The sequence below is a fragment of the Haliaeetus albicilla genome, chromosome 6 (assembly GCF_947461875.1).
Source record: "Haliaeetus albicilla chromosome 6, bHalAlb1.1, whole genome shotgun sequence".
NCBI classification, from domain to species: Eukaryota; Metazoa; Chordata; class Aves; order Accipitriformes; family Accipitridae; genus Haliaeetus; species Haliaeetus albicilla.
Genome location: NC_091488.1, coordinates 16,368,086 through 16,395,675, shown reverse-complemented (window position 1 = coordinate 16,395,675; position 27,590 = coordinate 16,368,086). Strand labels below are relative to the sequence as shown.

Below are 27,590 nucleotides of genomic sequence, written 5' to 3'. Positions count from 1 at the left end.
ATCTTATGCATAAGTGTTTCTGCATGTGAGACCAAATCCCAGGCACAGGTATAAGTGGACTCAGGCTCAGTCTTAAGTTTGCACCGTCCTGAGATGCAGTGTTGAAGTATGGGTGTGGGTGGGTGGGATTCACAAAAAAGGGGGGTAGGGTTTCTTGGCCACATGCAGATGTGTATTTGCGGGGCTTGCATGTGGAATGTAGTTAGAAATGAGTATGAGCGGTGAATATCAATGTATATCCAACTGAGAATCAAATATTGGCATTTGAAAGCGGCACTAGATATTTCAGTATATAGACTTGGGGATTTGCATAAGGTTCTGCGTGTGAGGGAGAAAGACTTCAGCAACAGGGATTGAATGCGTTTCCTTTTTTCTGGCAAAGGAGTGTTGTAAGCAGGTAGAGTGTTGGTAGAGCAGCAGGGCGTAGGGGTTTCACGTTGAGGGAAGAGAACAGTGCGGCTCATGCGTGACCGTGCCACCACTGGCAGGGTGCACTGGGAGAGTGGGAACGGCTGTCCGATCATGTGTGTACGGCAGGGATACCTGGGCATTCTCACCTCCATTGGGGACCATCACTTACAAACTATCTGGATTTCCTCTGGAACTGACTGGGCACCTGTTCAGAACAAGGAAGAAGCTCAGGCCAGACAACACCATATTAAAAAAAAAAAGCAAGCAACGTAACCCAGGGAGGGCTTGTATGTGGTAAGCACCACCAGGCAGTAAATTATACCTGTCAGCTGACTGGCAATTACTGCCTAAGCACTGGGGGGTGGGAGTTTGGGAATATGTGTAAACACTTCTGCATAAGCAATTCATCCTGAACAGCTGATAATTTGTAGTGGTACACAAAACAGCTCCTAGCATCCACATAGGCTTTTTTGTGCCTGTAGGGCACAGTACCTGTAGGGAACTACCCAGAACTCACATCTGCTTAAGACAAGGAAGGCCCACAGCACTACCAGTGCTGGCTGTGCTGCAAGTCACGATGGAAAGCGCTAGGAAAATTTTTCAGTTAGTAATACCTGCACCTGGGATTCATTTCACCAACTGTGGTATCCCTCCTGTGCAAGCAGAGCAAAAGCAAGTGACCCTGCTTGTTGGTGTGGAAGGGCACGGCTGGGGTTCCCACGTGAGATGCTGAGGCTTCTCTTGACAGGGTGGGACTGGCATTTCATAGATAGATATTTCATTAGAGTTTTTTAATCTTGAGATCTGCCTTCTTCCCTGCCTCCCCTTGAGCCATGGCTCTGCTCTCTCACCCCCTGCCTCCCTCTTCTCCGAGAGCAGACAAGGCCAAGCGATGAGGGCTTCAAAAGCTTGGGCAGAACTTGGCGTGAACTCGGTCTCCTTAAAGCCAGCCTGCGTGTTGGGCGCTCTGGGGTACGTGTGAGCGTGAGGGAAGGGGGTACCCCCGCAGGGACACTGCTGTGGAAGAAAAAAATACTGTCGACACAAGCCTGGCGTACCACCAGGCTCTCCAAATGCCCCTCTTTGGTGGATGCAGGTGGTTGTAGGCTTCCGGCACAGCCACGGCTGGACGCCAGCGTGAGACGCGCTGCTGACAGAGGGTATCTCTGCCGCCGACCTTGATGGCTGCGTGCGAGTACAACGCCAAGGGTGCGTGCCGAGCACCGCCGGCTGGGAAACGTTTGGCCAGAAGCTCCCTCGCCAGGAGCACCCGGGCATCGAGGCCAGCCACCTTCTGGCCACAGGCTTTCCCTGGACCCCGCCGCCCCTCGGGTCCCCCCACCCAGCCCGCTGCGGGTGGGCCGCATCCACCTGCGCTCCTGTCAGCGGGCGACGGGCACCGAGGCGCCCCGAGGCACGAGGGCGCGGAAGGTTCTGGAAGAGCCGCGGGCGCCCCGCACCTGCGGCCCCGTCCCACCGCGGCGCCCGCGCCTCGTCCTCCGGCACAGGGGCGCTTCCGCCTCGCCGTGCCGCCCTGCTGCCGCTGCCAGCCCGCCCAGGTGCGCGGGGACGACGCGGCCGTGGGCGCCGGCGGCCGGGCGCCAGGCGCAGGGGCCCCCCGCGCCGCCAGCACTGTCCTCCTCCCCCCCTCCCCTCCATGTGCGGTCTCGGGTGTGTGTGTGCGCGCGCTCGGAGCGGGGGGGGGGTGGGGAGAGCGAGGGGGCGGACACAGTGGAAATTTCCACTCCCTGCAGCAGCCACAGCCGCCGCGGCGGCGGCGGCGGCGGGAAGGAGGAAGGCGGGCGCAGGCCCCGCGCCGCCGGCACCGGGGAGGCGGCGCCCGCGCCGCGCCTCGGCCCGCCCGCCCGCCTCGGGCCTGCTCCCCGGCGGCGGGTGTCCCCCCTCCCGCCTCCCCTTACCCCTCTCCCCGGGCCGGGGCGGCGGGGCAGCCCGCGAGCGGGCGGGCGGCAGCGGCCCCCCGGCGGGCGGGCGTGTGTGCGGCGGAGGCGGCGCTTGTCGCGGGCAGGGGGCGGCGCGGCGGAGCCTGCGCAGCTGCTGGCGCCCCTTTAAGCCGCGCCGCCCGCTCGCCCGCCCGGGTGTCTGTGCAGCCTGGGAGCCGCGCGGGCAGGAGTCGTCGCCAGCCGCCGGGGACGCGCCTTCCTCCTCCGGTTCCCCCCCTCTCCGGCATCGCCGCCGCCCCCACCTCCCCACCCTCTGCCCCGACGCATCCCCGCTCCTCCCGCCACAAGCCAGCTCTAAGATGCCCCGCTATGAACTGGCTTTGATCCTGAAAGCCATGCAGAGGGTGAGTGAGGGAGGGGAGACGGGAGGGAGGGAGCCAGGTGGGACCTGACAGACACCCCCCTTCCCCCCCCCCCCCCCTTGCCTCCTCTCCATGCCGCCGCGTGTCGGCCTCGCCGCGGCAGCCTCACGCCCGGGCGCCCGGCGGGGCGGGGGGCGGCCCGGCCGGCCCCTTCCCCCGGGGCGAGCCCTGCCCTCCCCGCCCTCCCCTCCCCTCCGCGCTCTGAAGTGGAGTTGCGCAGGGTGCCTCGGGCTCCTGTGTCTTTTTCTGCCCTCTCTCCCCTTCCTCTTCTTTCCTCACTCCCCTGCCCCCGCTCCTTCGGAGAGTTTGCTTAGTTGCTCCCTTAGAGCCGCAGTCCCCTTCTCTCCCCCCTCCCCTTTGGTCCGCAGGTAAGCAGATCCCACGCTTGGCGAAATAGATGCATCTCTCCCTCTCTTATCCCCCCCCCCCCGCCCTTTAGCCTGGTGCAAGTGAACTTAGCCTTTCCTTGCCCCTATACACGGGTGCCAGCACGTCCCCCTCTTCCTCTGCAGCACCAGCTCTTTCCATTGCCGTGTGCTCCCCTTCCCCCTCCCCAGCACCTGCCATGGCTTCGCTGGCTACCTGGCTGGGTTGCAGCAGCTCCACGCTAGGTCCCCTCGCCTCTGGGAGGCCTTGTGGTGAGCCTTGGTGGGGAAAAACAAGAGCTCACTCCGGTGAGCTTCCCCTCGTGGGGTGCCAGCTCCCTGCCTCTCCAGCCCCCCTCTGTACCCGGGAATTCTCAGTAATTATTATTTTTTCCTGCCGTTGCTAACACCAGTTGAGCTCTGCTGATATGGCTTGCTGTATCGCCCATGGGAAGGGTTGCTAGCCGTTGCCACTGGTTTTGGCAGCATGATGATAAGCCGTGGTGTAAGCAAGTGAGGTTTTATGATGCTCTTTCTGGTTTACAAGAGCTGATTCAGTGCGGGGGGTGTGTGTACTTGTGCGTAAAAATAATAATAAAATAGAAACATCTCTGTGTGGATGGGACCCTTTATTTGGAAGATAATAGCTGATACTGGCCCTTCTCTAGTACCTTCTATAGCCTTTGTTTATCTGCTACTTTCCAGCTTAATATGCAGTGCTGGTGTTGGAATGTAGCAGCACTTACACTAGGCTGTAACCCTTCTGATCTGACCCAGTGTGGATATGCTTGCTCTTGCATTTAACCTTCATTTAAATGAACATGTATATTTGTCATAGAATAAGTGGAAGCTAAATAGCGTTGCTGTGTTTCTTTTGTAGTTATGGAAGCATGTCTTCATGTATTACATGTGCTACACATACTAGTACATTTCCATTCATTTTACATGTACCATCCACATGTCAGGGTTGGTTTTTTTTTTTTTTTAACTTGGCTTAACTGCAGAAGCTGTAGTAGACTTCTCAGGTGAGTCCTCTAGTGGAGAAATACAGCAACAGGGAAAAAATCTGGTGACATTGCTGCACCACCTCACGGAGCAGCATTTGCTCTGACAAAACATGCTGCTTTTGGACTTGGGTTGTCAACATGCGATTTATTTTTTTAAATTTTTTTTCTTTCCACACCCCTCCTCATCAATGTATAGGCCATAGGTAAGGTGATGAGATGCTTTTTGTATACATGCTGTTAATGTGGGAGATGCATTATGCTGTGCAGATGCTATCAGTGCAGAGCAGGACAGAAAGCGTAGCAAATCTGACATAATACTGAGACACGAATAAATTGACTGCTCTGAAAGGGTGCCATGGAGTGCTGTCTAGTGGAAAGGATCTTCGGTTTCTAGGATCTGAGCAGAGAGATGCAGGGATAAGCTTTTAGCTGTAAGATGCTTCTAATGAGCACCGATGTACTCAGGATTTAACATCTGCAACCTTTTCCTCTTTGAAATTTGACTCTCCAGTATATTCTTTCCTCATAAATGTATCTTAACATGTTTTTTAGCTCTGTGATTATGTTAAAACACTTAAGTTTTGGTTCAGGTGTACTGCTATTTTTAACCTACCCTTGTTGTAACTCTAAAATTTAGAGAGTCTGTCTCGATGCTGGTTTTTTTTGTTGCTCTTGACAGTACACCAGATCTAGGTGCTTTTTTGCGTTCCAGTATCTTGCTACTGCTGCCTTTTTTTGTGTAATGAAAAAAAATTCTGTAGTGGTGCTGCTAAATCCTGGCAAGGGGTTCGCTAATGACCCCTATAGCACTGCATAATATTGACTGTAATGCTAACTTAAATTAGTGAAAACTTGGAGACCTGAATATGGGGCTAATAAAACAGTCTGAAATTATGGACTGACTGCACAACTCCTTCCTGTAGAAGTTGGAGAGATCATATACAGTCCTGAATAAATTACATTGCTTCTTAACACTAATGCTTCCTGATGAAGCTACCCTTGGCAGGTGTTCACTGTCTTGCCGTGTCCCTCTGTGTGGTGGCTGTGTGCTCTGGTGCCTCCTGAGGCTTGAGCAAGTGCTGACTCTTCTCTTGGTGTCTGTGGCATCCCTCCTCATCTCTGACAGCTCCGCTGCCTTGCAAAAAAAAAAATAAGCCCCTGCCACCTGGCTTTCTTGTGCTCTAGGGCTGTCATTAACTCCTGTGAGCTCCCTGGCAGCTTGAGCACAAACATTCTCAGAGCTACAGTCTGGTAGACTTTCATGGGTCTCTTCAGAGGCAAGCTTCATGATTCTGTGGGGTTCTCCCTCCCTCCTCCCAATTGTCTGTAATGGTTACCTTGGCATTTTCATAGATGTAGGCAGAATAAATCCCTCAAATTCATTTTTGTTGCTTTAAACTCTGTTGCTCCCTAGCACTGCTTGTGTTCAAGTCAGGGATCCCTCCTCATTCTTTTCTTGCACGTAGCTTCTGTTGTGAACCGTGGAGTCTGTTGTGTAGCTGGTCTCCTCCCTGCCCAGCTAGCCTCGACATGGTTACAGGGTGAGCGTGACCCCTCAGTCCTGCCTGATGCTCCCATGTCCTCTTGCTTCTTGGCAGATTTCTTCAGCTTTCTTTTGTGTCTTAAAAATGCAACACCAAAAAGCTTGGCGGGGAGGGGGGAAGCCAAGGGAGAAAACCTTTACTTTCAAACTTTTTCACCAGTTGTCTGTGTGTACTTTTCACAAAACCTTGTGACTTTATTCTGAAGTCAAAGCTGAGCAGCCATTCTCTGTCCTGTTTTGTAGGTAGCCTATGATCAGGTAATTGACTTGCACTAGAAATACCGTATTTGTAAATTGCCTGTGGACAGAGACCCTGCTCAGCAGAGACCCCAGTCAGTGACTCTTAGGGAAAACAATAATAAAATCCTAAAAGCACCCCCAAAATAAATAAATAAATAAAAAACTTCTTCTCTGTGGCATCACTGTATTTGAAGAGTAGCTGCAGTGAGGGACTTGGATTGTGTTACTCTGTGTGTGAGTATATGGAGGAGACGCTTTGGGAGAAGAAAGGTACGACGCCAGTGAAGTGACTGGAACTTAGGGTGGAAATAATGAATTTTGCCCACGTGTGTGTCTTTCTACACTCCAACATGCAAATAACAAATAGTACGGTGAGCTTGGGGAGTTTGATGGCAGACTTGCTATCAGTAGTGTGCAGATGTGTGCAGAACACGTTGCCTACCCTCAAGAGCCCAAGTCAAAGACTACTGTTGTGGTGAAGGTAGAGGTGCAAAATGAAGACACAGCTGTTCATGCTCTAAACTTTACTATTCATAGCAAAAGATGAATTTCTAATTATTTCTAACTTTCTCCCAGGAGAGTCATCTTCAGCTTTCAGCAGGGGGATTATGGCAGAGCAGGACCTTCAGCAGGAAAGGGTAGTGACCCGCTAGTGCGTTAGCAGGAGTTGTCGCTTGCTGGAGAAAGGAGGGCTCTTCAGGGAGGCTTCCTCTTCCTACCCTTCTTGTCCTGCCGAAAGTCCCCTGAGAGCCCGGGGAAGGAAGTGGGGGGGAAGGGGAAGGAAGAGCTGGAAATGGCTTCCTATTGCTCTGATGCTGTTTTGCAGACTGACCACAGGGCGGCAATGCGAGACACCCTCCAAGGAAAATTGGCAGCCGGGGGACCTAGGACAGAGAGAGAAGGTGGCGGTATTCCCGTGCTGTTCTTGCTGCTGCTCGACTGTTGCGAGCTGGGACCCCCGTCTTCAACAAAACAACCTTGTAACTGGGACTGAAGTGAATGGACAGTTTGGAAGTACTTTATATTAGAGTATTTTGCAAAAAATGAGGAAGCATATCAATATTTTATTAGCAGCATACTTGTCTCCCCCCACTTCACCTGTACATAGTGTGTGTCCTAGTCTAAAACCTCATTACCTTGTTTCAGCAAACACCTCTGTAATACTACAGTGAATCTGGGCTCCCGGTTTGATTGACATGTTCACACAATGTAACTTGTCTTCAGCATCTGTTTGTTGCCTTTGGAGTGGGTTGCCATGTTTCAGAAATTCCCTACCTGCTGTGGAGATTGTTGGCTATTTTAGGAAAACCAAAGTAATGGGCAGTAGTGTTGCTTGACATCTTGGCTATTACACTTAATTGCTGTGTAGGCAGCTGCAGCAATTGGGCTTTTGATATCTTAGTTGCTAGGAAGAAGGCGGGGAGGATGAAGAGGGCAGTAAGCAGGCAGATACTGTTGTATTTTCTTTCCTTTCTGGTGAACCTGCCTGTTCTTACAGTTGAATGGTACATCTTCCCAGCCCCTCTCCTGTACTTAGCAGGTTAAAATTACCCAAGTTTTCCTCTATTTCCTTTGACTTTTTTGGCAGGCTGAAACAGGCTTTTCTTCACAGTATTATGCCTAGCAGGGAAGGACCCTTGTGTCATGGGGTGCTGCTGGAAGGAAGACCAAAGAGTTGGAACTAAAAGTCAAGACTGGAAAACCACAAGATCTAGCATTGACTCTCCTGTAGGAGTCAGCTTTTTGTTTTCTGCCTTAAGCATTTCCATAAGAATAACTGGCTTTTGAAGTGTGTGATACAGACAGCATTTGAGAATGGTACCTTCTTGGCTGACGTTTGCCACTTTTCAATCTTAAGACTTGAGAGTGGTCCTCTTCTAAGTTTCTGCCAAGTGTGGGATATTGCCTGGCTTGGGTATGGGGGGAGGTAGAGGATTATTCTCTTTTACAAAATAGTTTAAGCCTTTTTATGGCGGATAGTTGTTAGCTCAGTGCATTTGGCAAAGTTGTCCAAAGTGAGTACTAAGTTGATAGCAAGAATAAGGGATTCAAAAGCCTCTTGATTTATACAGGCTTCTGCAGCTTATCGACTGATGTGCTTGAGTGACTGTTTGTAATGGGATGCACTGGTTAACTCTGCCACTCTTGTTCCCTAAGCTGTAGAGCTGCAAGCCTGAGCACCGAGGCAGGACTGTGGGTAGGTCCTTGTGTCCATGCTGGGACTGGCAGACTTCAGTGGGATTTGGCTGGCCCCTCTTCAGTGGGCAGGAATGGCTACTTATCCTTTAAGATATGACTTCTCTTTGCCCCTGTTACCTACTTAGCAATGTGCTCTTCTCTCTTGGCTGTGTATCTCTTCTCATGTGTTCACTGCGTGTATATATACATGTGGGTGCATCATGTATATGAAGAGGGAGATGTTTGTAAACTTCAGCATGAAAGCAGATTGTCTATCCTTTAACTCTTGAAAAAGAAGGAAAGAGAACCTGTTGTGATAAAATAGCATTATTGCTCTCCATTGTTGTAAAAACCCTCAAAAGTGACCGATTCTTTAAAAGATGTCCATTATATCACTTAGAATAAGCTGTTAAATTAATTCAAGTATGAATGTGTGTTTCTTTGCTTTCTTCTAGTACGTCATACATACCATATTTTGTAATAATGGACATTCTTGCTTTCTTTACATGTTCTTTCAGAAGCTGATTTCTCCAGTTCCTTTGTTCCAGGCCATAACGCTGGCAATTTCCACCCAAAAATTACTTTGGTGGTTGTTGATTATGATCAAGTAACTTACCTTGCTTTTTGTCAGACTCCAGCCAGAGCAGGCTGCCAATTCTTTGAGCTACAGCTGCCCCAACCTCCTCTGCTACAAGTCTGTGGCAATGTAAGAGTTGCTGATGTGGAAGCAGTTGCTTGATAGAGCTGCATATACCAGCGTCTGTGCTGCTTATCCAAGGGCAGCAGGAACCACTGGGCACCAGGTTGTTCCCTTCAAAACTGCCTGCCCAATGGACCAACAGGAATCTCTCTGGTGTGCATTCTGTAGAAGAGCTGATAAGAAGGTGAAGGGGGAGAAAAACAAAAGGGAGGACAGATAGGCAAAATATAACTGTTATGTAGAAGTGGAACAGGAAAGATGGGAAGTGAAAATATGGAAAGTAAGGCAAGGTCTGTGTAAATGAAGGACCTGTGCAGTGGGAGCACTAGTGCAAATACTGGTGCTGCAAATGAGATACTAAAGAAGATGCAGCACCCCTGGTGATGAGAGGAGATGGAAAGAAGCAGATGGTGTAAAGGAAGGGTCATGAACCCTAGAAATAAGATTGTGAGGAACTACATAGGAACTGTTGTTCTGCTATTTCTCACATCTTTGTTTAATCCTGGTTTGTCCACTTGCAAGCCAGTCCTTGTGCTTCAGTTATGCAAATATCTAAGGAATAGCAATCAAAACCAAAGGTACGTGTAGAGCATGGATACAGGAGGGGATTGTGTTCGGTGGAGTTGATGTGTTTGAGACTATTAGAAAAATAAATTAATGTTTGGTAGCTTTTAATATAGGTAATTGCAAAGCTTGATGTAGAATAGCACTAGTTGTTTTATAACCAATATAACTTTATTTAAGCCTTGTTTTGGTGTCTTAAAATCCCCAAGAAGGATCATAAATACTGCAAGAGCACCCACCAGACTAGGAGGTTTGGAGGGTCTCAAACTTAAATTCTAGGATGATATATATCCCTGAAACTTCTGTCTCACCTTTCAATAAAACTTGTGATGCTTTATGTTCTTGGAAAGATTGTGGGTAGCCATAAATGTGATAAGAACTTGAGGAAGTCCTAAATAAGCTTAATGAGTCTGGTTTTATATTTTTATTCTGCCGAGAAATTTTAGGAAGAATTTCTTCCTAGTATTTTGCCCAGTTGCATGGTGACTGACACTTCCACTACTTCTTTCTCATTCCCCAAGTAACTTCTGAATTCTATACTCTCCTAGCCAAAATCCTCTTCGAATGGGGTGAACCTGCACATTTTTCTAGGCTGGGAGTATGCCAGTTACATCAGTTACTGCTGAATGGTGATAACCACCAAATGGGTAACACCATTGTACCTTGCAGCTAAAGAAAATGGTCATCTTCAGTAGTGGTAGAGATTTTACAACACTTTCTGATGGCGTGCTTCTAATAGGGTGATAATGTTTGTCCTCTACATCCAGAAAACTTGACTGTGGTCCCAAATCCTTTACAGAAATCAAATACTTGCATGTTTATGCTTATTTTACCCATTCTTCTGCTGTTGATCTTAGTGACTAAGTACTTCATCAAACTAATTTAAGTAAATAGTACTTGCCAGTGGCAGTGAAAATGTTTGGGCTTCTGAACTTTAGGTTGCCACAAGAAGGAATTTGAGTCTTTGGGCTCAGTGTTTCTCTGCAGCTTCCAACTTGGTATGTAAGCTGATGTCTTGACACACATAGCTGGCAGGGAGAATTCTGCTTACGCTGCATGTTGCCAGAAACTTCTATTTTTTTTTTTTTTTTTTTGCCATCTCCTGGGGGAGATGCCCCCTCCCACTTCCATTAAAATGGCTTGTTTTCCCTCTTTGCCCTGTAGTGCTCTTTACTTACTTCATGCTGACTACCTGCCTTCTCAGTACCCTCTTTCCTCTTCTGCTTCTAGTTCTTTGTAGAAGGAAGAACGTCATCTGTCTGCAGTTGCAAAGAAAAGGTTTCCTTGCTGAGGAGTGGAGCTGCTTATAGTGACAACCCATCTTTGAGCATCTGAGCCTCTGGTAGTTATCTGCTTGAGTTATGGCAGAGACATGAATGATTCTGCTTATTTGCTGGGGAGGAGTGGCTCAGTTCCTCAGTGGTGCTGAGCAGCAGCTGTAGTTTTCAGCTCTCTTCAGAGAACCCAGATAACATCTGTCCCCCGTGTAAGCATAAACCAATTCTTTGGGCTGACAAGGGGAAAAGGAAGTACTTACCTACATATTTTCTTTAAACTAATAGTCAGTTTTAAGTTAAACTTAAGCTGATGGACTAGTCTTTCTTAAGGACTAAGATGATTACAGTATGTCTAGGTAGGTATGGAGAAGATCGTCTTTCTTTCTGGTATCTCTTTATTTTAACAAATAAAAAGGCACTTTCTGTCTCCTTTCTTCTGTCCCCAGCTTAACACCCACCACCTTTCCCCTTCAGGTGTTTGGAGTTTCTGGAAGAACAGTGGAAGCAAATAAATCCACTATTCCTGACAGAGCGCTGGGGAGTGACTTGTGGGGAAAGAAACCATCCAAATGTGAATGCCACAGGCAGTGGCATGAAGTGGCTTGCTGAGGCACTGCTAGTGATACAGATTTCAGAAAATAAGCCATCTTCCTCTTGCTTTGCAATTCAGCAGTACTGTAACTTCTGTTGTGTTCATTGAGTACTGAATGAGCACTGCAATAAAGCTGTATCCTCTTCTGCTTCCCCCCGCCCCCTTAATTTGTGACTTGCTGGGAGACCTAAATAGGTGTATACACTTGGGATAGGGGGAAAGTATGGTTAAAAACAACTACATTGATCTACTAATCTAACACTGTTAGTCACGGTGCCCTTCAGCTTCAGTTGGCCTTACAGTACTCCAGTTACTGATTCTGTAATAGTCCACAGTAGCATTACATTTCTGACTGGCAAATGCAATGTAGTTCTCTGTTTCTTCTGCTGAACTGCATGCTGCGAGGTTACTTACTTCTCTCATGTCTCCTTCTGCAGTCCTTTAGAAAAGAATTGAGAAGAATGTATTGTGGAGCAAGCTTCTTTTTCTGATGCTGCAGTAAAATGAAGACCAGAACTGGAGCAATTCCTGAAACCCCAGACAAAAAAAAGTGCATTATGTGTTCATAACAACTCCTTTGAGTGACTGACTTGAACCTTGCACCTCAAATTGGACTTTTATGGTAGTGATGATTTATAGAGTTGCCTCTGCGGCACCTGTGTTCTCCAAGGCCAGCAGAAGTGTTGATGCAGTACCACTTTGCGGCAGCAGAGCACGTGTGGCAAACAGGTTAGTCAGGTCGCTGCTGGTTCAGGTAACTTGTAAATGTGGTACTCTTATACTCCAGCCTGTTGAGCTGCTGGGAATGCCAGTCCAGACCTTAACTCAAGTTATTTATTAGATGCTACAGGTCAGCTTCTGCCTCCGAGCTTTCCTGCTTCCTATGACATACCCTGTTTGTCTCAGGTGGGATTCCTGCCCGGCTCTTCTGCCCCAGCTCCTGGTTTTCAAGAGAAGGTCCTGAAACCGCGGTCCTGAAGGTTTAGGGCTCTGTTGAGCAGCTGGCAAGGATAGCCCCTGCTTTCTCAAGGGCATGTACTACGTAAGGATAAGTTGATATGTACCAGTTATTCCATGAAGAACACTTGTGCTGCTATTTTTTTGTTTTCTAGAGCGCTGCAATAAATGGAAAAAAGTTTTTCCTTTTTTTTTTTTGTTTTGTTTTTTTCTCCAAGAGATAGGCTACCTCAGACAACCCTGTGTTTACTGTGGAGCAGTGGACTGGTAGGAACTCACTTGTGTGTCCGTAGCAGGTAGCCTGTAGTGTGAGCAGGCCAGACAACACAGTTGAGGGATTGACTGTTGTACAGGCCTGCTCAAGACATGATACTTGTATTCCGTTTTTTCTGGGAGAGAGACTGTTGATTGTTAGTATTTTCCATGTAGGTGTTGAGCGTGGCAGTATGGGTACATTTTGTCCATGCGTGTGAGTTGTTCAGTAGGTAAAATGCTACCGGTATGAGTTAACATACCCGTGCTTGAAGAAGGTGGAGAAGAAAAAAGTTTCTAAGAACAAACCTCAAAACTACTTTGAAGTCTTTGAGTAAAGTTAACTATGTACTTAATTTGCTAACAAATGATAGCAGTGGACGTTCCTGTGTGGTATGTGGGCATCCGCATCCTCAAATTAACCCTTAAAGCATTGCCCATTGGGACTGACTCTTTTAACTGTAAGAGAAAAGGGGAGTCAATTGAGAAACTTCCTATCTGCCACAAAGAGAAATAGACTGAGCAGAAAGCAGTTTGATTCTGGCATGTTTAAAGACCTGTCTTATTAGAAAAGCACTGTGGAGAAAGTTTTCCTTTAAAACAATCATACAAATTTCTCCTAAAAATCCCACCCTAAATCTGCTTCACATTATCTAGTATATCTTCAGGGAATTGCTTAAGACTTTTTTTTTTTTTTTTTTTTTCCTTAAAGGACAGACTGCCTGTTGGAGAGACATATGCATTGTTTCACCAAAGCTGTAGCCCTCTATCTTCAGACAAGAGGGAAGCACATTGTTTTGTGTCTTTGATATGATCCAGCCAGAAAACAGCCTTAGGGAAAAAAATTCACAGTTCTTGGCAGCAGTGCTGTCTTTCTGTCTTTTTTTTCTGTCAGTGCCACAGTGTACGCTGTTCTAATAACTTGAGATTAAACTCGCATGGGGCGTCTCAAAAGTCCTTCTTAAGACTTGAGGTCATAACTTGCTGAAAGTTCAGAGGGACGAATCTCATTTTCATAATGAAAAAAAGTTCCAGGGTTATTTTAGAATTAGGTCTAAGAAACTGGTACAAGAAGCTACTTTAGTACAGTAAGTTAGTGAGAGTGCAGCAAATTTGTAGTGGCTACTGAAAACTTTCCACCTTCCTGCTCAAGCAAGCTGAATCCTGCAAAATTCAGATGTTGATTACAAAGGTGATGGTTCAGGTCGCTGTAGACTGATTATTTCAAATGCATGGTCTGGCTGTACCTTCTGGTAGAAAATGCTCAAGAAACTTCACATATTGTTTATTTTGGATAGAATGAGTCCATTGTAGTTTGGCAAGTATCCTAATTGAGAAATGTCACAATTTATTCAAAAGCAGCTGCATCTTCTACTACACACTTTTCAGAGGGCTTGAACATGCTTGTAATAGTCATACTATGAGCTGGGTACCTCTTGTATCAAATAGACCTAGTTTTAACAAGTTTTTGTGATTTATGCGTATTACTGTACGGTATAGTTTTGCGAGGTCATTGATTAACCTACAGGGAAGATGGTTGGAAGTGAACTAAAGTTCAGGTCTTAATGTTTTTCAGTAACAGCAGGACAATAGAAGAGGGAAAATATCGGTTGTTACTATTTCTTTAGCTTGCCCATTATTCTAATCTTCTGTATAGTAATTTTTCTTCTTTCCACTGTGTCTGAGTAAAATCTTTTCTTGCCCTTCCCTTAAAATACTCATACTTCTGGTATAAACATTATAACGTAGTTGCATTTGAAAATCTAGTTAATACAGTAAAAGGTACAACACTATTAAAGTGTTACTCGAAAGTGCTTAAAACTAAGAATAGTACGTTATACTTGCATCTGATGGTGGCATATGATCTGAAGTGTTTACAATTTTGTGTTGGATTAAACTAATAGACCATTTAACCCACATTTGTGGGTGGGGATAAATGTAAATTCTTCTATGGAAGAATTTAAAATACATCTGTGGTTTGAGGCTTATGAGCATGATAAATTTAGCACACTACTGTAATCAGTCCATTTTGTGCCATGTCTCCATAGTCTCTCATTATTGGCTATAACTCTAGCAGAATGAATATCTGTATTCTCATGTGGGTTTGTGGTGGTGGTAGGGAACCCTTATTATCTTTTTTTGATTCTGAACTACTCTTGAAAAACAGCCAGCTTGTACGAATAACGTGATTGTGAATTTCTCCTTAAGGTTGAAGTTGTGGTTTGCTGTAAGCTATTTTTAAAATACATCTGCCTTAATGAGAAGCGCACATTCTTACATCGGCACTGTTGCTGCCTTCAGTAATGCACAAAGTAAGGCAGAGGGGGGAGCGTGTGCATTTTCTACCTTAACTGTAGTTTTTATTACAGTCTATGTGAGAATTTGTAATGTTTTTATTTACTCTTTTTTAAACAAAAAGAATATGCTACAGCAACCACCCAAATACCAGAATATGTTATCTGGGTGTTTGCATTAATCATAGATGAATTAATAGGGAAATGTGAGCTTCAGCATAGTGCCAGAGCACTTCTGCAAATGCAGTGGAAGAGGGAGTGCCTGAAGCTGATGGTTGTAAGGCTTCTAAGGCTGGTAGACCTTACGGTCAGAAAAAAGATCTAGTGATTTTTTTTTTTTTGTGCCTACATTACCTTTACCAGTAGGTATGGAAGAGGAATGGAGTCAGACCCTGTTTTTTTACTCTTCTGTAATAATCTTGAATACTAAAGATTTCTGTTCTGATCTTTAGACTAAACTGGTTCTTTGCTTTGGTCTTCTATTCCCTTGCTGTGCCCATTCACTGTAGGAAGTAGAAGAATCTTACGTCCAGCACTCTGTAAACCCATTAAAAGGTTTTGGGTGGGTATAGGTAAATGATACCTCCCAAGGCATAAATAGGAGATAGGAGCATCCTATCTCTGTGGCAGAGGTAGGAGCCAGTGTGCAGCTCTTCAGTGTCCCTCCCTTTCCTACCTGGTTGTCTGGTTGTCTGCCAGCAAGTCTTTTTATTATGCCCTTCCCTACACTGAGCACTTCAATCCTGCTTGCCTAAATGAGTGCCTGTTTCCTGACTTGCTTTGGTAGAATTGAGTGTGACTGGGGATTCAGGAATAGAGCAGCAGGGTACGCTTTGCCTCAAAACCTTCTACCTCTGATGTTAGTGATCCTCTTCATGTTTGGATGCAAATGGACGGTGCTGGGAACAGCGCTTCCTGGCAACTGTGACCACTCCCAAAATCCATCTGCTTCTCCCTCCTGTGCCTAGGGTGCTCCCAAAAACTCCTGAAACTGCACAGGTGTGGGTATCAAAAGGCACATGGCAGACAGAAATACCCTAAAGCTGGATGTTGGGTGTAGTTTTGCTTTTGTCATTTGCTTGAATGGGACTTTTTCTTCACTTAGATTACGTGGGATATGCATGAAGAGCTTTCAGAGTAAAATGTAACCCTGTGATCATCTGTACCCCAGACAGGTGCAAACTCGTCTAAAACCTGTGGAATAACCTTGATTCTCCAGCTGATCTTAAATCTATGTTGTTTTTTGACAGTGTTGTGACTTCACTTTGATTTTTTTTTAGCTCTAGCAGCCAGCTGGTGTCTCAAGTACATGCATGTGATGCCAGGATCTAACAAGATTTATGGGGTGCAGTGCTAAAGCAATACAGGAAATGACTAGCCAGGTTAATGCTCCTTAGCGATGTTTTTTTGGTTTTTGTTTGTTTTTTTTTTTGTTTTGTTTGTTTTTCCTAAAATTGCTTGAAAGAGGAAGGCCTGTTTAGTGGCTTGAGGAGTTGGCTTGTGAGACTCTAAAGTAAGGAAAAATAAAATATATTTCTGTTCCTTGCCTTGTTCTGGGGAATTTGGGTCATTTAATACTCCAGAATTGCTGCGTCCTTTAAGGTACTTGTAAACATTAAAGTTGACTTGTAAAAGGCATTACTACTTAGTTCTACAAATATTTAATTATGTGTATTATGGATTGCATAAATACAGCAGGAAATATAATGGGGAAAAAGTCTGTGGTGTTCAGTCATTGTTTTACTAGACTTCAAATTTTTTCTCATTACTTCATGAAATTCTTCTCTAATTCAATCTTTGTCTTTTGTCTTTGCTGCCTTGCAGGGTTGGTACAGTAGGCCTCACTAAACTTAGCTGCAACTAAGAATTTCTCCTACATCAACTGAGTTAAGGCTGATGCTCTTGTGGAATGTGGATTAAAAGTGCGTGCTAAGTTCCAAATTTCCATTTGAGAAGCGGAGAAAGTAAATGTACCACAACCACCAGCATCAGGACAGCAAACCAAGGGACAAAGAATTTGATCCACAGTGTTGATATATGTTAACTGGTTCACGTGTTGCTTAAAAGACGTTTGCTGGGGGGCGAGAAGTGGACGTCAGCTGTGCGAAGTCATTTTGTTTACAAAAATGAGGGCTTCTTTGGAAACAGCAGACATTGCCATTGTGGCACTGTACTTCGTGCTTGTAATGTGCATAGGTTTTTTTGCCATGTGGAAATACAATCGGAGCACCGTAAGTGGCTACTTTTTGGCAGGGCGTTCTATGACCTGGGTAGCTATTGGTGCATCTTTATTTGTGAGCAATATTGGAAGTGAACATTTCATTGGGCTCGCAGGATCTGGAGCGGCGAGTGGATTTGCAGTAGGTGCATGGGAATTCAACGCCTTAATGCTTTTGCAGCTTTTAGGATGGGTCTTCGTCCCAGTCTACATCCGGTCAGGAGTATACACCATGCCTGAATACTTGTCCAAGCGTTTTGGAGGGCATAGAATTCAAATATATTTTGCAGCATTGTCTCTAATTCTTTATATCTTCACCAAACTCTCAGTTGACTTGTATTCAGGGGCGCTTTTTATTCAAGAATCGCTAGGTTGGAACCTCTATTTGTCAGTTATCCTCCTTATTGGAATGACTGCACTGTTGACTGTGACTGGAGGTCTTGTGGCTGTCATCTACACAGACACACTTCAAGCTCTGCTTATGATTATTGGTGCCCTCACACTTATGATCATAAGTATTATGGAGGTTGGTGGGTTTGAAGAAGTTAAAAGAAGGTATATGTTAGCATCACCAAATATTACGTCTATCTTGTTAACCTACAACATTTCCAATACCAATTCCTGCAATGTCGACCCAAAGCCTGATGCTCTTAAAATGTTGCGTGAGCCAACAGATGAAGATATTCCCTGGCCTGGATTTCTGTTGGGACAGACCCCAGCTTCTGTCTGGTACTGGTGTGCTGATCAAGTCATAGTTCAGAGAGTTTTAGCTGCAAAAAACATTGCTCATGCCAAAGGATCCACTCTGATGGCAGGCTTCTTAAAGTTGCTGCCGATGTTTATTATAGTTGTCCCAGGGATGATTTCACGAATACTGTTTGCAGATGATATCGCCTGCATTAATCCGGAACACTGTTTTCAAGTCTGCGGGAGCAGAGCTGGATGCTCTAACATTGCCTACCCACGTTTGGTGATGAAACTTGTGCCAGTTGGTCTACGGGGACTGATGATGGCTGTGATGATCGCTGCACTGATGAGTGACTTGGACTCAATATTCAACAGTGCCAGCACCATATTCACACTTGATGTCTACAAACTCATTCGGAAGAGCGCGACGTCTAGAGAACTGATGATTGTAGGAAGAGTCTTTGTTGCGTTCATGGTAGTTATAAGCATTGCCTGGGTCCCGATAATTGTAGAAATGCAAGGTGGTCAGATGTACCTTTATATTCAAGAGGTAGCAGACTACTTGACCCCACCGGTGGCTGCTCTGTTTCTTATGGGTATCTTTTGGAAGCGTTGCAATGAGCAGGGGGCTTTCTATGGCGGAATGGCTGGGTTTGTTCTTGGAGCGATACGGTTGATACTGGCATTTATCTATCGTGCTCCAGAGTGTAACCAGCCAGATACTAGGCCAAGCTTTATCAAAAACATCCATTACATGTATGTTGCAACAGCTCTGTTCTGGATCACTGGGATTGTGACCTTTGTAGTAAGCCTCCTCACGCCTCCGCCTACGAAGGAGCAGGTTCGGACGACCACTTTCTGGGCTGTGAAAAACAGGAACATAAAAGAGAACGCCGCAAAGGGGGAGCTGTACAAAGTGCAAGAAAAGAGCATCCTCAAGTGCAATGAAAACGCTAACCATATCATTCCAAATGGCAAATCGGAAGAAAATATTAAAAATATTAAGCCGGAGGATATAAATCTTCTGGTTACTTGCAGAGATGATAGCAACCCGGTGATTTCTGTGAGTCACTCTGAAGTCGAGACACCAGTAGATTGTTACTCGAATGGACAAGCAGCTTTGATGGGAGAGAAAAAGCATGAGGAAGAGACTGATGATAGAGACAGACATTTGAAATTCATAGATTGGTTCTGTGGCTTTAAAAGTAAAAACATGAACAAGAGAGCTGTTCGGGAGATGGAGGAAGAGACTGTTTGTTTACAAATGCTGGAAGAGACTCCAAAAGTTAAACTATTACTAAATACTGGACTGGTCTGTGTCTGTTCGCTTGGAATATTCATGTTTGTCTATTTCTCTTTGTGAGTGAATAGTGAACTTTTAAGGGTATGGCTAAACATACAGAAGTTGATACAGGTCTCTGGAGATTTTGTTTTGGTTTTTTGTTTGGGTTTTTTTTGTTTGTTTGTTTTTTTGTTGGGTTTTTTTTCTTTCTTTTCAAACAGCATAACCGCAACCCAGGCATTGTTTACGCTATAATTGTAAGATCAACTCAACTTTAGCCTATTTAGAGACCATTTGAGACATGTTGTTCGATCTGCTGAAGGCAGAATGTGTTGTGTGGTGTCTTTTTCTTTTTTCCCTTTTGTCTTTTTTTTTCATCTGCAGTACTAACCTTTTGTTTTTCCATGTATACATGTATAAATATACCAAAGGCAGGCAGGTGGCTGTGTTTGAAGTCAGGCAGTTACAGAGCTCAGTCAGCATTAAGGTGAAGATAACAAGTAATCATTTACTGATGTGTAAAATCTAAATGGTTAAAGCAGTGTTGAAAGATTTTTAAATGTAGGGCTGCAATGCACATTGCTGAGTAGTTGTTCTTTGTAACATAGCTGTATTACCTTGGCCAACTTAGCACCTTTTAATTTTGCTTGCTGCTGCTAGGTTTTTTTCAGTTTTTCATTTCTCTTATGGCAACAACAGGAAGATATTTTGTCTCATCTTGTAGCACTTAAAACATGATAGCTGTTAGTAGCTTTCTGTCTTTTTTTCTCTGTAAGAAATTTTTTGTCTTTGATTTTATTCTCTGTAAATTCCATTACTGAAAAGTTGCCGTATTTAAAAAAAAAAAAAAAAACAAAAACCTGGAGATGACAAACTGGCAATAGAGAAGAGGGGGAAAAGGAAAAAAAGAAATACTCTTTATTTGAGTTTTGTGGTATATTGAAATAGAGGAGTATATATTCAGCCTCTTCAGTCCCCAAACCTTTAGGGCATAATTAGGGTTAGCCTCTTTTTAGAGAAAAACCTGTACGTAGGTTCTACCACATGGGAAAAAGAGAAATGTGAGACATTGCATGTCTTCAGTTTGGTAAGCACGCTGAGAAATAACTCTTTTCCTCTGCTGTGTATGCCTAGAAGGAAATACTCTGCAGCCCTACCATTGCTGCATATATGGAGTCTGTAAGGGGCAAAAAACAAGTGGGAAGACAAGAGGAAGGGGAAGTGGGGGAAAGAAGAGGAAGTGGTTCTTACTTTCCAGAGTCCTTTTGCCTTGTGTCTTCTCCCATTTCCTCTCTCACCCTGTCAAATCTTCCTTTTTAAGGAATGACTCCTGAGGTATTCTGTGTCAGGAGAGGAGCACGTGCAGTTGTAATCTTTGTTGGCAGCAAAGGTCTGCCCTTACGATTCTTCAAAAAAGTGAAACTTTTCCCAGGCAGTCACAGACAATCAATCAGTAGGTCTCAAGGTGCTGAGGTTCTTTCTTCCCGAAGGATGGATGCCTGGGGCAGGGAATGAACAGTTCCCAGGTGTGGAGGACGCGTGTGCAGCAGGTCGGTGGAACTCAACAGACCAAAAGGTTGCAGAGTTCGGTCCGCTTCCACCTTGGTAAAGCAGGGGAACGCATTGCCATCCTGGGTGCTCTCGCCCTTACGCTAAACCAAGCCAGGGCCTGTTTTCACGCACAGAGGCCAGCTGACAGCGTGTGGCTGCACTCGTGGTATTAAACTTCCTTACTCTCCAGGACAGAGGGGTCACATCCAGGCTTCCTGTGAAAATAATTTCTCCAGCTGTCTTTGCTCCTGAGCTCCTCTTGGGACTTGTTTGGGAGAGCACAAACTGGTTAGGCCAAAAACGGTCTAAGGGACCATGCTGACAGTTCATCGATTCAAGGGTCCAGCAGTGTTTCCTTGGCACATAAACAACAACCAATCCCTATGGGTGAAATGGTTCTGTAGAAATGAAATTTGGGTTAATCCTGCCTTTGACTGCGGGAGAAAGTTTGCTTTCCAGTACAGTGGTGCTGTAAGCTGCAGGCCGTCCAAATAGCTTTTAGTAGTATGATGTGTAATACATATTTTCAGATAAAATGATTAATTTTCATTTTTGTGGTTTTTTTTGTTTGTTTTGTGTCATTTTTAAATTGATTGAATCCCATTCATTCTGAGACTTTAGACAGATGCCAGGATGCCCCACCTTTCTCCACTTTGTTCAGTTTTTGCTGCTGGAAAGTAGATTACTCTTAACTGGAAATACAGTAATAAATGTAGGAGCGGTGTTGTAATATATGTAGAAGAGGAGAGTTACCATACCTGAGTCTTGATGTTAATACCAGTGTGACAAGACAGATTTTCTTATGGTTTGTGTGGCTGGCTTCGTTCAGAAAAATACTTCAAATCCTTTTTTAATGGTAAAATTGTAGTATGTGAAATATGTTAATGGCATCTCAAGTTACTTCATTAGTGGGCTGAGTTGGGAACGATGGTGCTATAAAAAGATATAAAACATAGTTAATTGTTTCTATGCAGGATAAAGTAATCTAGGGCAAAATTTTATCTTAGTAGGATGAAAAATAACAACTTGTGGACGGTAAAGATCAGCCTCAGTCCAACAATACCTTCTTGAAAAGGCTGGGATCTGGCTAATATGCCTAGTTTGGCACAGGGAAGGAGAGAATCATGTACCAGGCACTGTCCCTTAGTAACTTGGCATGTCTTTCTATCGGCAGCTGGTACTCGGATTTTCCAGACCAGTCCTTTTTGCTCTCAATATTAACAAATGCATTGCCACCTAACCTGCGAAGCCAGGTTAGCTCAGGGACCCTTTTGCTTGGCTGCCATTGCTTTATCTGTGCTTGCTTTTTTCCCAGGGTGCCTTACATGGTTATGAAGCTGAAAGCATGGCTTTTATTGCCACCTGGAGAGTGATTTGCTTATAATGGCTTTTCCCAGCTTTTTTCCTCTGCTCTCCTCCCCTCCCCCCCAATCATTTGCTATTTAAAGAGAAAGCTGTTTAAAGAGTTAATACACAGGATACCTGTATCCTGTTCAGTATAACTACAGTCAGATCCATGGTGAAATTGTCCTTTGACTGTGTTAGGGAGTCACAGTCCTTTGCAAATATATGGTGTAGCCTTCGACTGTTGAATCTGAGATACTGCATCTCCCGGTTAATTTATTCTCACTTTTGCTAAACTAACAAGTTGTTGCATTACTCACAGTGGTGATTTGCAGTCAGTCAGGATCTTAATAAAGTAATACTTTGCATCCCCCCATCTTTAGACCTGTTATTGTTAAGAAGCTTTTAAGCAAATTATTTTTCCAGTGCTTTTTCTCTTCAGTCGTTTAAAAATGTGTTTCTGTGCTACTCTCTGCCTAATGCTGGCCTCTTCAGTCGTGCTCTGTTTTTATGTCTTAGAGCTGTCATAGAACTTGCAAATGTTCTTTGCTGCATATAACCACTTAATAAAAGGTCTTTATTAGAAAAAAAAAATTATAAGGCTTCAAGCAAACTGTTTATTGGTGAGCAAGTACCTTGCCCTATGTTATGGACCTTAGTATAAGAAGTTGCTTGAGGATTTTTTTTATAGCGTAAACATGCCTTTGCTAATCTTCTGATCATGATCTACATAGAAGAGGTGTTAACCCAGATTAATATGTTTTGGTTTAAACACCAACTTTTTGGTCCAGTAAAACTACAAAGTGTCTCCCATAATGGACAATCAGTTCCATAAATTTTAATGACTGGCCTGGCCCCCCTCCTTCTCGGTGGGACTGGCTGGTCATGCAGGGGTAGATCCAGGAGGACACGTGCTTCTGTCTTGCAGCGATTGGTTTATTTATTGCCTTGTGCTTAGAACGACAGTCTTGAAAAACTTATTTTGGAATGACACCTTTTTGTTGTTGTTATTTCCCTTAACTTATTTTTCTGTTAAGATATTTGAATTTTCTCCCAGAAATTTGTTAGAAGCCTTTTATTTAAAAAAGAAAAAAAAGAAAAAGGAAAAAAAAAAAAAAGAGGCTTGTTGAGAGCTCCATAGTACAGTCTGGGAGACTGTTCTTATTTAATTTTTTTTTTAAATGACTGATTTGATGCTATTCTCTGCCAAAGTTTAGGGTTTTTTGTTGTTTTTGTAATTTTTCCTGTTAGCTTTTACTAATACCTGAAAGGAAACGGTGAGAGATTGTAAGAAATTAAAATGGCCTTCAGTGTACCGCTTGTGTATTTTCTACTTCTCCACTTCCGTGTTCCCCTTTCCACCCTAATCCCAGAAGGGCCAGCATGAGACTTCTGATGCAAGTTATGAGAGTACTGTAACCGAGTAGTGAAAAGGATTTCCCACAATGTTGCAGTGAAGCGGGCAGAGCCATCAAAGGATCTCTGTGCGAACACTTAAAGCAGAAGATGCTTACAACTTTAAAACGTACAGCTTTATTTTTTTTATATATATATTTTTTTAAATCCTAAGATAAAGGAGGTATTGGGAGATGCTCCCTTTCAGAGAACAGGATACATGGAAGAAGTTGGAGTTGCTAAGCTCTAGCTTTCTTGAGGAAATCTTTGGATTTAGCATGTATAGCGAAGCAAAAGTACTCATCTGTTAATTTGGTATTCTGTGTGTTCTGTGCCCTTAAATGTAATTGTTTTGAAAATAAAACTAACCTTGTTATGTGATGTTAAAAAGCAGACTTGTGTGCAATGTTTTAAAATTTTTTTAAGAAAATGTTTGTATATAATTAAATGGTTTAATGTGCTTTAATTGGCCTAAGGTAAAGAGTAGTCCTAGAATGTAAACATATATAATTAGGATTTCTGATTTCACTGTGAGATCTCTGAATTCTCTTGTTTTGCAAAGTGGTTTGTTTTGTTTACAAAACACTTTCTATTATTTCTTTTATGGTGTTGGTTTAAAGGCATTTGCTTCACTTCTGTTCTAATATTCATGGTATAGTGACATCTGGTGACACTTAGCATTATCAGTTTCACTGTGTAAAGTCAGACACTTTGAGCAAAAATGGTAATGATATGACAATTCTCTGTGTCTATGAATACACGTTTTTAAATGAGGTGGTTATAAAAATAGTTGCTGTGCAAAATGTTAGTAGTCTTCTTCAAGAAGAAAGCAAATTTTTAATATCACTAGAGCAGTCTCTTCATTCATCTTCTTATTTTTAAAGCACAGTGTCAAAGTGATGCTGCTTTACCTTGTATCTCTGATAAAATGTTTTTTTAGATATTTGTGAAGTATTTTTGGTTTTTGTTGCTGTTGTATTTTTCTGCAGATTTTATATAAAATACCAGTTAATGAACTGCCTTTTTGTTTTTTTAACTATTCAACTAAAATACATTTCAGACCAAAACCAAATGATATCATATACCCTTTGAAACCTGCCTTTTTCCTTGTCCCTTGTTCTTTTTCTTTTTCTTTTCTTTTTTTTTTTTTTTTTTTTTTTTTAAATAAGCCAAACGGGCATGTAGATAAGATCACTATAATGGATCCAGGTCTCTTTTAGTAAAGTGTTATTTAAAGGTCTGTTAAGATCTTATAAGACAATATACGGAAAAAAATTATTGTAGTAGGAATATAGATTTAGAAGTGTTAATGAGATTAATACAGCTTAATTATATTGTAAGTTGCTACTGTCCTTAATGACAAGCTTTTTGTCATAGAAACGATGTATGATAAATTAATTTTGGTCTAGTGTATAGAATTATCATATTGCTATAAATCTTTGAAGTAAATCTGATGCAAAATTTTCATAGTTAGCATTGCTGGCCCTGTGTATACTGTTCTTTGTATACTGTATGCATATTATTTTGCCTACTGCATTAGTCTTCAAACTAAAACTCTTATTAGAGAGTATTTGGATACTTCAGACTGTGTTTCTTGCAGTTTACATTCCTTTACCATGGCATTTTGTCCTGTCTAAAAGTATTGTATGGAAATGTTTAAAACTTCTGTACAAAGTTTCAATAAAAATAGAGGAAAAAAACCAAACAAACAACAAAACAGATATTTGTGAAGCTATTTTGGAGAACCTGTCCCTAATTGTCATGTATTCTTACTTGTAGTAAGCGTTGCATCACTACATATAAAGATACTTCCCTTTTTTCCCTGTTACTAAAAGGTAGACCTCTTGAAGCAGGGTGTGGGCATTTGGTTAGAGAAGTAAAAAACTCCAAACTAGATTCTTTAAAACTGCAAGAGGAACTTAAGGATACAAGATACCGGTGCAGAGTTTGGCTGCAAAAACTTTAGGCCAACTTCTGTTGTGGGGAGGTGAGTCTGGGGTGGGCTGGACTGTGGACTGATCTTTCTGTGACCTGAAGCTCAGGATGCTGGCAGGGCAAGGCTACCTGCCTGAAGCACCCTGCAGAGCAAAACAAAATATGGGTAAACCCTCATTTAGCAGAGCGGCCTTGTTGGTTATCATGCAAAATTGTGGGGGGTTTTTTGGTTGTGGTTTTTTTTTTTTTCTTTTTCTTCTTTAAATGCCCTGTTCAGCTACTGCTTAACCAATTGTTGAGTGGGACAGGCACCTTCTTATGTGATTCTGGAGTGCCCTTAAATACTTCCAGTTGTGCTTCACTATCCCTCTGGGACTGCCCCAGCCTGGATGCCTTGGTGTCTGTCTTGTGTTTATTTCTGACTGCGATCTAGAAGTCGGTCCTAGTGCCCAAGTCCTCCAAGGAGCCTGTGCCAGCAGCCAGTCTCTGAGAATGATACATGTGATGCTGTCTTCTCACTTGTAGGAGGCAGTTACAGCTTGTGGTAGTCAGTGCTTAGATGGTTGCCTTTGGGGAGGGAAGGATACCTTCTCATGATTTCTATTTCAAAAAGATTAAAACATCAATGCAGTTCTGCAAGCAGAGACCAAACATGAGTCTTCCACTTCCTTCTCCCTCACGTCCCTGTCCTCCATAAGGACATATTTGAACTAATTGCCGTGGAAAGCATGGTGTGAATCATGACTTCTTAGTTGTCCAGCAGTGATGGTTCAGCAAGGAAGGGGACAGGCCTGATGTTTAATCACCTGTGGATTAGGGATTAAGATGTTCTTTTAGAGACGGGATGTTGGCAAAAACTGTGAGAAGGATGTTAAACCCAGATTTTCAGTTGCAGAGGAAATGCTGCATTCATCAAAATTATTCTTGGTATTCTCTTCTTTTGCTTCTGTGTCGTAAAAGAAAGGTGGAAGCTTTGCTGTTGTTTGTTGAAGGAATGGATGAAAAACATTCCAGAGGGGAAGCTTTGGATTTGGGATGAAAAATAAGCAGAGTTTCCTGCTTGCAAACTTAGTTTGGGTTTGTGATTTCCAGTAGGGAGTGGGACTCCTGTGTTTTCATTAGTTAGCTGTTAATTAATTGGTTATTTAATTAGTTTATTAGGTGATTATTTAGTGAGTAGCTTTCCATTTCACTGATTTGAAAAAAGGTTCAAGAAGCCTCTTTGTCACCAGCTGGTTCCATTTGTATTAGTTAGCAAAGACTCTGTCAATCCCTAGTTTACTGATGTTTGAGACTTTAATGTTTCTTCGGATGTGGAGTCTTGGCCTAGGCAAGTTGTGGGCAGGTTCAATAAATGCTGCAGCAGCATTTATTTTGAGGGTTCATTGGAAAAACCCAAGGAGATGGTGGTAATGAGTACTCTTTGCCTGTTGGCTCTGAAGTGAATTCTCCCTCCTTGGATGTGGCTGTCCCAGTTTGCCCTCTGCATTTTCTCGTGCCAGGAAAGTGAACAAGCCAGGAGGTTTCAGCTCCCTGCTTTCTTCTTGCCTGTCTAGCAAGCATGTTTAATCAGGTTGTACTTAGTGAATTGCTTTTTTGATTTTTTTTTGTGTTTTTTTTTTTTTTGTATATGTTTGTAGACTGATAGGAATAAGGTGACAATCTGACTTCATGGTCATGATGTTTATAACCCTTTAATTTGTCAGCAACTATTTTTAATAGTTACCTGAACCATGAAACTAGTTTTGTAAGTTAGCTTTGAGTATCTCAGTATATATGCTGTAGATACAGGAGAATTTGAGCAAGAAATTGCCAAAGTTTGCTTTTGCTTGTGCATACCAGTTGGTGAAAACACTGTGACTTCCACCTTAAATGCTATTCTGGTTCAGAGCCAAAGATAGTTACTTTTCTGCAAAAGCATGAGGACTTAAAAATTATGGCTATGGCCCTCACATACTCTTTGGAAGCTTTTTAACTAACTACGTTCAGCTTTTTCTTAGTCTTGACTCTTCTTTGTTCTTCTGTGGCAGTAAGGATGTGTATGATGTGTGTAACAGCTACATGTTAGGAACCAATCTCTAGTTCTTAGAAGATTTTTTTCATAGAAGGGAGCTCTTAGTGGCTTAGACTAGTCTGGATGGTGCTAGTGGTACACCTTAGGTCTGGAGTGCTGGGGACTTGGTTAGAATATATCCTGATGCCTAACTGCTACAATGGATGCTTTGGACAGTCGCAGGTATTTTTCCCAAGGCTGGACCATTGCTGGCACTCCAAGGCTGGAAGCCTCCAACCCAGAGAATGTAAAAATTAACTGTGTTTGGCCTTTGCAGCTGTGACTCAACCAAACTAGTGTTTGTCTTCTGAAGGCATGCAGTGCCCGTTTCCTTTGCTGCTGTGCAGATTTCCCCCAGTTACAGAGGTGTGAAAGCTGATTTGAAAAATGCTGAACATGCCCCAAACAATTACACTGAAAGA

At 43.5% G+C, this 27,590-nt stretch overlaps 2 protein-coding genes across 4 annotated transcripts in view; both read left to right on the top strand.

The window, feature by feature from the left end:
• Positions 1-1,592: 1,592 nt before the first annotated feature.
• The window catches only part of MRPS6 (mitochondrial ribosomal protein S6), a 47,574-nt gene continuing 21,576 nt past the window's right edge, over positions 1,593-27,590 (top strand). The window contains exons 1-2 of the mRNA XM_069786103.1: positions 1,593-1,620; positions 1,758-2,716. Coding sequence (XP_069642204.1) covers positions 1,593-1,620; positions 1,758-2,716 — 987 coding nt within the window. The remainder of the gene's footprint in view (positions 1,621-1,757; positions 2,717-27,590) is intronic.
• On the top strand, positions 2,577-24,897 carry SLC5A3 (solute carrier family 5 member 3). 3 transcript variants are annotated; one of them, XM_069785180.1, is made up of 5 exons: positions 2,586-2,716; positions 10,562-10,673; positions 11,638-11,929; positions 12,042-12,242; positions 16,528-24,897. In XM_069785180.1, exon 5 carries the CDS (start codon positions 16,830-16,832, stop codon positions 18,969-18,971), a length of 2,142 nt encoding a protein of 713 aa, XP_069641281.1. In that variant the 5' UTR covers positions 2,586-2,716; positions 10,562-10,673; positions 11,638-11,929; positions 12,042-12,242; positions 16,528-16,829; the 3' UTR covers positions 18,972-24,897. The 3 variants fall into 3 exon arrangements, with proteins under 3 accessions (XP_069641279.1, XP_069641281.1, XP_069641280.1); XM_069785179.1 differs by lacking the exons at positions 10,562-10,673; positions 11,638-11,929; positions 12,042-12,242 and adding an exon at positions 6,716-6,996; XM_069785178.1 differs by lacking the exons at positions 10,562-10,673; positions 11,638-11,929; positions 12,042-12,242 and having other exon boundaries at positions 2,577-2,716.